Consider the following 12,588-nt stretch of genomic DNA (forward strand, 5'->3'; position numbering starts at 1 on the left):
ATTCCTCCAGCTCCATTTTTTTCCCTCAAGACTCCTTTGGCTATTCAGGGTCTTTTGTGTCTCCATACGAATTTTAAGATTTTTTTGTTCTAGTTCTGTTAAAAATGCCATTGGTAATTTGATAGGGGTTTCATTGAATCTGTAGATTGCTTTGGGTAGTATAGTCATTTTCACAATATTGATTCTTCCAATCCAAGAACATGGTATATCTCTCCATCTGTTGGTATCATCTTTAATTTCTTTCATCAGTGTCTTATAGTTTTCTGCATACAGGTCTTTTGTCTCCCTAGGTAGGTTTATTCCTAGGTGTTTTATTCTTTTTGTTGCAATGGTAAATGGGAGTGTTTCCTTAATTTCTCTTTCAGATTTTTCATCATTAATTTATAGGAATGCAAGAGATTTCTGTGCATTAATTTTGTGTCCTGCAACTTTACCAAATTCATTGATTAGCTCTAGTAGTTTTCTGGTGGCATCTTTAGGATTCTCTATGTATAGTATCATGTCATCTGCAAACAGTGTGAAGTCTACCACTTCTTTGGTATATGATCATGTGTAAATTTCTGGACTTTCCTATATCACATTTTCCCCATCCATAATGGAAAGATACTAAGCACATCTACTTCAGAGTTTTGTTCTAAGGGTTAAATGAGATCATGTGAAACACTCAGCATAGACTTGGCAATTAATAAGCATGCCATAATGTAAGATGCTACTATTAAATTTTAGGTTTCTTTTGGAAACCCAGTTCTTTCTCCAGGCATTGTTTACCTCCACTGATGTGACTAAGAAGTCCCTGGCCCCAGCTCTTATTATAATTTTGCATACCAACTCTAAAACACTGGACTCTTTTTCTAGGTGAACACTTCCTTAGTCATCTCCCTCAAATTTTCCTCTTTTCTATATTACAAAAAGGACAAAACCCAGTATTTTCTTTTCTCATGCCATATTTTTATGTAACATCTAGACATCAGAGAAGCAAAGCAATACATATCACAACAATAGGTTTTGATGATGAACAATTTAGTTGGTCATCACGTAGTTTAAAGGCCTCTTTAATGGCCTATATGGGAAATATAAATCTAAAAAAGAGTGGATATAGTGTATGTACAACTGATTCACTTTGCTGTACACCTGAAACTAACTCAACATTGTAAATCAACTATACTTCAATAAATTTTTAAAAAAATTCCAAATATATTAACATACATAAAACTAAAAACAATCTAATTTAAAAATATTAGGATAAAACATAGAAGAATATTAGTAAAATACCCTGATGAATTGGTCTTTGTAATCTTGGTAAGCAACTTTTATACATAAAACAAAGATTGACAGATTGTTTTATAAAAAGTAAAATATTCTCATGTGCAAAAGACACCATAAACAGAAGCAAAAAAATATTTTCAAAAATATGGTAGACAGAAAACTAATATAAATTTCATGTAAAGTGCTTTAGCATATTAATAAAAAGAAAACCCAAACAATTTGGAAAGGATATGAACAGCAGGCAAAATGGAGATATGGCCAGTGAAAATTTATAAATATGCTCAACTTCATGGCTGGTCAGGATAACACAAGTGAAAACATTAAGATGTCATCTTTACCCCATCACGTTGGTAAATCTGAAAGGAATTATCTAAAGCTAGTAAGGATACGGGGTAATTGACATTCTTTTATACTGTTCATAAGAATGTGAATTTTTAGCACCTAAAATGTACTTACTCGTTATCTCAGTGATCCTACCCTTCTTCTGGGAATCCATCCCAGAACATACCAATACATAAGGATAGAGTACAAGGATGTCTACTATTGATAACATATATTGTTAATGTAAGTTAATTGTTAAAAATGTATTTTTATCAATTACAAGTCAGTAAAAACTTCTTGAATCAAATATGGTACATTTAAACTATGGAATGTAATGAATCTATATTAAAAATAATTGGTAGATAGCTATACCCTTGGGAAAATGTTCATGATATTTTTTAAGTGAACAATGGAAATTATCGCTATTTACATACATATACATATATGATTATGTATTTTTTTCTTCCAGTTTTATTGAGATATAAATGACATACAGCACTTTTTTTTTAAGTTTAAGGTGTACAGCATAAGGATTAACTTACATACATCATGAAATGATTACCACAATAAGTTTAGTGAATATCCATCATCTTATATAGATACCAAATAAAAAAAAATTTTCTTGTGATGAGAACTCAGGATTTACTCTCACCAACTTTCATATGTAACATACAGCAGTGTTCCTTATATTAATCATGTTGTACATTATGTCTCTGGTACTTATTTATCTTATAAAGGAAAGTTTGTACCTTTTGACCACCTTTGTCACCATACAAAAATGTTACATTATTCTAGACTATATTCCCCCCACTATACATTTCATCCCCATGACTGACTCATGACTCATTTATTTTGTAACTAGAAGTTGGTACCTCTTAATTTCCCTCACCTATTTCACTCATTTCCCCACAACCCTCTCCTCTGACAACCACCTGTTTGTTCTCTGCAACTATGGCTCTGTTTCTGTTTTGTTATGTTTGTTCATTTGTTTTGTTTTTTAGATTCTACATATAAGTGAAATTGTATTTTTCTGTCTGACGTATTTCACTTAACGTAGCACCCTCTAGGTCCATCCATGTTGTTGTAAATGCCAAGATGTCATTCTTTTTTATGGCTGAGTAACATTCCATTTTATATTTATATACCACATCTTCTTTATCCATCCATTTATTAATGGGCACTTAGGTTGCTTCCATATTTGGCTACTGTTAATAATGCTACAATGAACATAGGGGTTCATACATGTTTTTGAATTAATGGGGTTTTTTTTTCTTTAGAAAAATACCCGGAAGTGGAATTGCTGGATTGTATGATAATTCTATTTTTAATTCTTTGAGGAACCTCCATACTGTTTTCCATTTTGGCTGCACCAATTTGCATTCCCACCAACAGTGCACGAGGGTTCCCTTTTCTCCACATCCTCACTAACATTTGTTATTTGTTATCTTTTTGTTAATAGCCATTTTGACAGGTGAGAGGTGATATCTCATGGTTTTGATTTGCATCTCCATGATCATGAGTGATGTTGAGCATCTTTTCATGGGTCTGTTGGCCATCTGTATGTCTTCTTTGGAAAAACGTCTGTTCAGATCCTCTGCCCATTATTTAACTGGGTTGTCTGTTTTTTGGATGTTGAGTTGTATGAGCTGCAACAGCACACTCTCTGTGAGAGTCTGACACACGTCTAGTGTGTGAGAGAGATGACAGTTTTGTGCATTTTGAGGTGGAGTTGTAAGAGTTTCTTTTAAATATCTGTGAAGAATTTGGATTTCTTTGTGTATTTTTCTCAGGAAACGGTCCACAGTTTCCATCAGATCCTTAAGAGGATCTGTTCCTCAAAATAGTTTAAGACACTCTGTTCCTAACACCTTGTAAACATGACAGAAGTGGGCGTCTCATGACATAATAGACATAGTACCCATGACTGTGAATGTGAATGTTTTATGACATCTTTTCTAGGGAAAAGAATTTGTAAAAGGAAAAAGGATTCTGAGAAGCTTTGGCAGGGATCCGTCTCTCAGCCATCTGTATCTCCCTTCCTCCTCCTCAGTCTCCTACTGTTCCCATCTTCTCTCAGTCAGGCAGGTAATTGGAAGTAGAGGAAGCGCTGCTCTGGAAGGTGAACCCTATCCCTTGAAAACTTACTAAGGACCTGCCAGTAACCCACCAAATCTGTTCAGCAAAGTCTCCGAAGACTGCCTTGGTTCTGTGACTCAAGGCAGGCAGAGCAGTGGCAGGAACCAAAGAATATACAATATTCTTTTGCTGATTTCTTTCCCAGAGCTGGCATGGGAGAGATAAAAACTGGGTCTGAGTCATTTTCTATAATCACTCCACACCCTGCTATTTCTCATAACATGCCTCTGTGGATGATTAATGTGTTTACAAGCAGATAGTTTTTTATGAAGCATTTATTGACCCTTATTATTAAGATGCGTGTGTTTCACTGGAAGCATCTGCTCTGAGGCCTCTAAAGCACATGATGATAAAAATAGGCATGCATATGGAAGGAGTATTCTGTCCATGGACCACAAGCAGGTAAGCTCAGCATGCCAAAGAGTGACGAAATAAGGGGGAAATACAATGGAAAAACACACTTGAGAAAAGTATTACATAAAATAATTTACTTCTCATTCAGAATGACTTTCCAGACCTATTGGTGAGACAGAAGTCTGTGAGTACAGATACAATCTGAAAGTCATAACAGTTCTAATAGGGCAAGACCAATAGAGTTACCACGTTTGGATCCTGGAGTTAACTAGAGACAAAGTGTGGAACTGCATATAACAGAAAGGGGCGCTGATGAGGAACTCTGGGGACACTGAAAGCAAGACTGCCAGAGAGACAAAAAGTGTACAACTGAGGAAACCTATACATTTAATACATTGAGATTTGTATACACACACTCCGGTGTCTTCATTTTGCAGCCTATTACATCTATTGGCTTAAAAGCCACAGAGGTGCCCATGCATGTAATTTATACTGGAAAAATCCTTTCAGTGTTCAGGTATGCATGTGTGTGCACTTCAAAGGCAGTAGTTTTAAAAGAATGAGAAGAAAATTACTTCCTGGCCATTCATTAATAATTCAGGTGATATCCTGCACCTCCATTTATAAAACGATACAGTAATAAAAACACTGTACAAAACATCATAAATAACATAAAGGAGACATTTTCAAGTATTTCATCCGCCTTGAGAAAAGTTCTAAACAGTAGTTCTAAAAATTAGTATCCGTTTTTCCTTTTTTTTTTTCTTTTCTCTCTCATTTCATCTCAGAGCCTAGAAAGAAATGCCTTCAGTCTGTGAGTCCTGATGTTTGGGATGGAATGAACCAGATTCTACCTTCAAAAAAGAAACTTATGAGGGCTTTTCAGTTTGTGAAAACATGTTCCCCCCTTAAAAAATAGAATCTCTCCCCTGATGCTGGTTTATAAGGAATAGGCAAATAGCCTAGAGCCATTATGGGGAAACAAACAACCACAGTGAACTAAGGAGCCTCATCTGATGGCTAAAGTTCTCAGGGAAAATCAAAATGAGAAGAGCACCTTAATCAAGAGAGGAAAAAAGAGTAGGGGATAAGAATATTAATCTTTAAATCCTGTGCCCTTACTCAGCCGGCATCTTATAGTAGGTAGAGCTGGCGAGGCCCTGCCTAAGTTTCTTCATTCTGTTCAAGCACCTCATCTCCAACTCCATACCAATCTGGCTCCCACTATTACGCACCAAGCATCCAAGCAAGGAAGGGGAGGCCAGCAGCTTGGGGACTCAAAAGTGCCATTAGTGATAACCAGCTAAAGACAGCCCTATGTCAGGCAGGCATAAGATTCTTTACGTTTGCGCCTTAGAATACTGTCCAACTTGGAGGCTGTCGGTGGTCAAACTAAGCATGAAATCCCTGGGATGTTTCTCTAGCAAAACTCATGGAGTTTTACAGAATCAACTTTGCACAGGTTAGCATTCCTTTCTTAGCCTGCAGGGCAGCTGGTTTAGTTTGCCCTGTTCAGTTGCAGAGTGAAAGACTGGGGATCAGAACACGCATGTATGTATGTACACACACTCTAGTTATGAGCACCTAGGGTCTTTCCTGCCATTCTTGCAAAAATATATATGTATGTATATATACATACATATATACAGAATGTGTGTATGTACATATGTACATGTGTATATATATATATATATATATATATATATACATAGACACACACACATGCACACACATATGTACATAAAATAGATCAACCTCATCTAAACATCTCGAGTTTGGAGAAAGTGCTGGTTAACAGAACACATGTGCCTGTGGATGTCACATGAAGTGTCCCAACCACCAACCAACCAACCTGAGGTCACACTGTTGGCAGGAGAGAAAATCCAGACCCACAAGGCCATTATCTGGATACTTGCTCACATGGCACCCTAAAAGGAATTTGGGAAAATTGGACTGGAATGAGGTCCTGCCCTGATGAACACCAGAACACCAAAACAAAATCTAGTTTTTGTATGGGAGTGACTCACACATAGCCAGCAGCATGAACACTAGGCTACAATGTGAAGAAAGCACTGATGCTTAATACAGATCAATATTTGGCCTCAGGTTTTCCAGGCATAGAGTCTTGGCATTTCAGCCTCCACCACTGAGCAAGAATTAGGCACACTGGGGCACCAGGGAAGGACAGTCTGTAGAACTTTTGGCTCCTTTCTGCTTCTCTGACCCACAGCTGGAAAGGTTGGCCAAATCAAGATAGAATCGGGACTTGAGGAAGCGGCGGTATGAATCCTTTTCCATCAGGTTGAAAATCTTCTTCTGAGCCTCATCAAAGCAGGTTATCGTAGGCTCCAGCATGTTACGACTTGTCTCCTCCCTGGTGCAAGAGTCCAGGTTTACCTAAGGGCCAGAGTCCAAGGCTTCATTAGACATTTTACCCCATAAGGATGGGAGGCTGCATGCTTTGTACTGTGTGCACTCTCTATACCCCAGAAGTGAAAAAAAGGACATTCAGCTCGACCCTGGCACATGTGAGAGAACATAAAATGTTCAACTGCTTCAGGGTGGGTAGGGCAATAACTTCAATGATTTCTCACAAACTTGGGATATTCCTCAAAAAAAATTCATGACGGGAGATCATCTGGATGAAAGAGCTTTTTACTTAACTTATTTATTTGGGGTTGTCAAGATTGTAATAACCTGCTTCACTGTTGTACCTTTAATTCACATCGTCTAAGGATCCATGCCATTGAATGTCTAGAAAATTTCACTAGGATGCAGACAGTTCTTTGCCACGCAGACCTACCTCTTTCGTTGCCTGGACGGAGATGAATTCATTATAGATCTTTTTGGCCTTGGGACTTAGTTTAGAGGGTGATTTGATTTTCTTGTACTCTTCACAGCTGATCCAGAAGTCAATGTTCTCCTCACTGTATTCAGACTTCAAGAAAGCTTTGAAAGCGGCCAGTCCACCTGTGACAGAGGAGAAAGAACCACTGTTGTCATCACAGTGACTGCCCTCGTGGGCACCGTATTGCAGATAAAGCTGGGGTGCTTGAGGGAACAAGGCATCCGTTCAAACAGTGCCCTATTTCCTCCTTTTGGGAGGTCACTGGAGGTCAGATGTTTGAAGTCTCTTTCAAGAAAGCGTTATGTTTCTGAAATGCCTATGCTGCCCTCAATTGCCAAAGTGAGTTTGGGAAAGAGAAACTGAGGTTGATTCTGCAAGAAATCTCAATATTTGGGGGTTTTCCTCTACCCATTTTCTATGTGATGAAAGAGATGGTTTTCCACATGGACTGTGTATGAGCTTTCTATTGTATGTCACAAAGCTCTAGGATCTGGTAAAATTTTAAGCAGGCTGATTTTCTTGAGTCTGAAATGCAGAAGAAATCCAAGGCTTTCTGTAATTCCTATGAGATCAGGCATAATATGAGATAACTTGTCTATCCAATGTGCTATATCTTCATCTCAGGGAGTGGAGGTTGGGGGAGAAGCTGTCATACTTACATTCATGACTAATCAGGTTTTCCAGTGATTCAGCCCACTTTTTGACTTCCTCTTGGCTCACCCTAGAGACATTACAGAGAAAGAATAACCTGAATGCTAGGATACAAAATGGGGGCAAAACATTTAAGATCCTGAATAAAACCCAGAGATTTTATTTTCCATCATTACGCTGAGACCTGTCATTGCACAGGGCCGTCTTTCCACTAGATGTATGGAAATTTCAAATGCAAACGTGATCTCCATGGAAATGGAGGCCATCATGATCCAAATCTAGGTCAACTAGGGACATCAATTCTTTTTCTCCTTACAGAACATCTCTGTCATCAGATAGTTAATACGCAGTGGCTCTTTGCCAAGGCCTTTTCTCTTACCTCTGACAAATCACCACTTTGTCCCTCTTGCTGTGGGAAGAATTATGTTCACAGGAATCAGACTTCTGCAGCAAGAAACCGAGCCGATGTTTCATATCTTTTGCACTGCACAGAAGAGGGCAAAAAAAAAAAAAGAATAATGATACAGAGCTCTCTTTAGAAGATACCCTAATGGTACAGTTCAAAGGGCTCATCACTAGTAAAGGGGCAGGGGTAATTTATTTAGGATATAGGAGTTGAAGCTGGCAAGAACTCTCAGGAAAATGAGATTCTGCTTCTGCTTCTGCCTATGACTTACTGCAAAACCTGGAGCACAGCCTCCTTCATCAGTAACTGGAATTCTGACCCTTCAGTCTACCTGCGGAGCCTCTTCTGTAAACCTGTCATTTTGACCAAAGGAACACTTAGGTATCTTCAGCAGAAACACATTCAAAACTTGACTATTCTCTGAGTAAGTTTTAGGTATTGGAGAGCAAGCAGTGAACGGTGAAATATAGCACTTGCTTGTTGTGCGCCACCTTCTGGAGGGTAGTTGCTACTTCCATCTGCCTCACTGCTAGCAGAGCAATGGAGAAGAACCTGAGGAAGTAAGGGTTTGTTCGACTCCAGCCTGGATGTGGTGAGCAAGTCACATTATGGAGGTGTGCAGCTCCAGCAGAGAGGAGTGGAAAATGAGGGGGTAAACACAAATGTTCAGGCTGAAACCTGAGCTCCTGCAGGTTTGCTTCTAAGGAAAGCAAGCTTTCCTGCTATTGCTACTACTTTCCTTTTTAACATCTACACTATAAGGATATTTACACTATAAAGCACATTTGAGGCTCAAAAACAATAATAAGGAGAAGCAAGCAAGAGTCATCACTGAAGCTCTGATTATTTAATTGGAGCAGAGCTTCCAGCTTATGGTCACTGTTTAATAGGTCGCTAGGGTACGGCAGGGCATGTGACTCATTCAAAAAGGAGGACCTTTTAATAAGCTTTGAGCTCAACCTCCTCACTTTTTGTTATTTATTCTTTTGCTTGGATCTCTTTTCTTATAAAAGCTGAGATACAGTTTTAAAGGAGAAATGTTGTTTTGAAGGAAATGAAAGACTAAATGAATGACGAGTTGTTCCTGTTTAGAGGGAGGAAAATGAAGCCACAAGGATGGCTACTGATATAATAATGCCTTATCTATGTGCATTTCTCCAGAAAGTTTAAAATCCATTATATTATTGTGCTGCCCCTAAAACAGTATCTTCTTTCCCTCACAAGACTGTTCTCCCTCCTATTTTTCCCCAAGTGGTCACGGGATACAAAATCTTCCTTAATGATAGCAAGATCTAATCATGAAGCCTGCAGTGATTCTAAGGTGATAATGTAAGTATATTGTGATTGGGTCAAAATAGAAATCATCTCATGTTTCCATATGCCAGGTCCAGCTGAGATCTGACAGTTATCGACCAGCGCAGAATCTTTTCATGAAGACTTGAAAGTACTCTTAGCAAGTACATTACACTTGTCCTAATAACACAATAGAACCATAGAAATAAAAACCAAGGTGACTCCACTGACCTCTGAAGTAAGAAACCTGGATTTGATCTGCACTGTGCCACCCACCACCTACGTGACCTTGAGCATTTCACATTCCCCCTGGAGCCTCAGGCACCAATGTGAGAATGAAGGTGCTGGACAAGATGATTCACAGTTCACCAGTGAGGAAAGGGAAGGGCAGTTGACCCTGCTGATACAGAGTTTAGCTCCCCAGGTTAGCGTCTTAGCTCCTGGAAGGCAAAGCTCTAGAGTAATTACTCACCTGTCTCCTAAAATATTTACCAGAGCATAACCTTCTCCTGACACTCCTGTATTTTGTATGATTAATTTTCTAGATGAGTTAACTGAAGCTTGGATTGATTTGCTCTATTCAGTTCAGGAAATTAATGGTGGAGGTCAGGGCCACTGTTTTCATAAGTGCTCCCTGCCAGCCCTTCCTGATTCATTTTAAAGTAGCCATGAAAGAATGAAAAAAAAAAACAGATTATTTTTTCATACTCCTGAATGACAGGAGGTAAACTCCTTAGGATTACACAAAAGACTGTGCTTTCTGAGATAATTCTGAATTGAAATTTAAGGTGACTTCACCTGCAAATTTAAGGTTTGCAGAGGAACAAGACAGGGGGTGGTACATGTACAAATTGACTTTTTACTTTATAAGATTAAGTAATGTAATATGCACTAGTTTTGTAGTTTTTCAGCTAATATATGAGCATTCTATGAAAGCATTTATTTATATCTTTTTTAAAACGGTAAAGACATATGAGTAGCTGCATATCTTTAAGGGTTTTTTTTTTTTTAGTCAAGAGACAGTACTTTGACAAAACAATGTCTTTAAGATGAGATCTTCCACAGAGCCCTTAGCTGATTTGTTATGCTCAATACTTCTCAACCACCAATCACATATGGCATTTCGAGAACTAGAGGTAGGAGCAGAGAGATAAGGGAGACCTAGTTTTGAAACTCTTATTTTATTGTAGCATTTGCTTATAAGGACACAGAGTGAAAGATACTGCAGCATCACACAGACAGCATAGTGCCTTTCTGGTGATGTAGCCAAACTTCATTCTGAGGTATCCTCCCCAAAACGAGATCTAGTATACAATAAGAAAGCCCAGACCCATGATTCTACGTACCTCAGTGATATTCAAATAACAGTAACACAGGTAGAGACATTACAGACCACTGTATATAGTCCAAAAAACCTCATATCACTTCTTAATTAGAACTAGCTTGGTCAGAGGATCAGAACAGTCCTCAAGACTAAGGTCATAGAAAGCAACATATGGGATGCCAAAATTTGGAGTGAACACTTCCCAAGTCACAATTTCTAGCTAGTCTTGAAGGAAAGCTAGGAGGCTGATGCTCTCCTCACCACATTGTTTCTAATTCCAAAGAACCAGGTTAGTAAGTAGGATATGCAAACAACTTAAAAAGTCTATCTGAAAGTTTAACACTATCTGGTTTAGTGGCTGAAAATGATCTTACCTCCTCAAGCAAGAAGCCGGCAGACCTGCAAGTCCTTTGCACATCTTGTGTAGTGTGGGATTCACGTTAGGAAAGAAATGCAGCAGGAAGAGCTGTGGCTTCTGTTCTGAGCACACTTTGCCTTTTCTCCGGTAAAGATACTGTCAGAATCCTCTGAGCTTCTCCCTCCCAAGCCTGTGGGGTCTTATTTATAGGACAGCCAAGACCGTCCAGCCAATCAGATGGCAGCTCTGTAATACCATCTCCTCTCAGCCTCCTTCTGCCTCTCCAGCCTCTGGAAGAGATAAGGAAGAAAGGGCTGACGCAACAATGCAAAGTGAACAGGCAGAAAAATCCTCCTGCAAAGTAGACATACAGAAAATATAAACTTGCTCAGTGCTCTACGGATGTCTGAGGTTTTGAATGTCCAGAAAAGGAAAAGATAAGTTTACAATGCTACAAAACATGGGGTTTATTCATTGTCTGTAAAAACAATGTCAAGGGAACTTGCCTCCTGGAGGGAAAGGGGCTAGCAGGAGTTCATGGGCTTACTTTGGGGCTGACTCTCAATGCACTTCCTCCTTTGGATTAGAAATATTATTTCATACATGGTCTAAAATCTGATTCTCACTGTTTCCGAAAGGGAGTGGGCAGGATCCATCGTTTCCAGGCAGGGATTTGCAGAAGTTGCTTTCTCTGTTGCCACGTTCACACAGGGATGTGCGGGAAGAATAGCTGGAAGATAGACAGTTATACACCTGGCAGCACAGAAAACTAGCTGAGGGAAAATAGATTAGCTACATCTGTAATCAGCCTAACTGTGGAATACTTTTCTAGAACTCTTACTAAGAACAGGACTCATCCAAGCATTGACAATCTCTTTGGTACATGTCTGCCTCCAGCAAAATGCTTCAAAACAGCAGCCGGAAGACAAGAGGAGGGAACAAATGAACAAATATAGACACCTGTTCTTATCTGTAAGTGGATTTATATCTTACTCTGTCTTATGCAATTCTAGGTATCCAAACTAGTATTTCAAAATATTGAGAAACAGTGAGACAGGGAGAAAAGAAACATAGGTAGTTTGCTTTGCATGTTACCAGGGTCACAGTGAACATAAGAATATCTAACCCTGCAGGTGCTTCTGAACCAACCTGGACAATTACTATCTTTGGTACACAATATGATGGATTGAATACTTCAAAGAATCATGCAGGTGTTTCACATCTTGTAGTCGTAGCTCAAATACTCACATCAAAGTTACAGAGGGATCTTCTCCGTCTAGGAAGGCTATGAGTGGAAGGAGAAAATTAATTGCTATGTCAGAACTGAACAGCTTTCATTTTGAAAGCAGAAAGGTTCCTGATCGTAAGATACAGGGAACTGTACTTCTATTAAAAGAAGCTGAGGCATCTAAGGGTTTAGGCGAAGAAGATGAAAAATAGATGGGTTCCAGTGAGATGCAAAGGCACCCAAGAATATAGAAGGGAAAGTGGTAAAGAGCAAGGCCCCTACCATATACATGACCCTGAACATCCCTCACTGCTAGCCCCTGTCTATGGCTAGCAGAACAAGGAGACGGCCGAGAAATCTAAAAGTGCAGCGAGACCATAATCTCCAGTAGATGCATTTAAAT

At 39.0% G+C, this 12,588-nt stretch overlaps 1 protein-coding gene across 1 annotated transcript; it reads right to left on the reverse strand.

The window, feature by feature from the left end:
• Positions 1-4,196: 4,196 nt before the first annotated feature.
• RGS4 (regulator of G protein signaling 4) lies at positions 4,197-11,673 on the reverse strand. The gene is given in 9 exon segments (XM_033855779.2): positions 4,197-6,474; positions 6,881-7,047; positions 7,585-7,646; positions 7,956-8,060; positions 10,974-11,037; positions 11,040-11,156; positions 11,159-11,222; positions 11,225-11,247; positions 11,505-11,673. Coding segments are annotated over 9 exon segments (900 nt in total). The 5' UTR covers positions 11,563-11,673; the 3' UTR covers positions 4,197-6,234.
• Positions 11,674-12,588: the final 915 nt, after the last annotated feature.

Source organism: Tursiops truncatus, chromosome 1 (genome assembly GCF_011762595.2).
Source record: "Tursiops truncatus isolate mTurTru1 chromosome 1, mTurTru1.mat.Y, whole genome shotgun sequence".
Taxonomy (NCBI): domain Eukaryota; kingdom Metazoa; phylum Chordata; class Mammalia; order Artiodactyla; family Delphinidae; genus Tursiops; species Tursiops truncatus.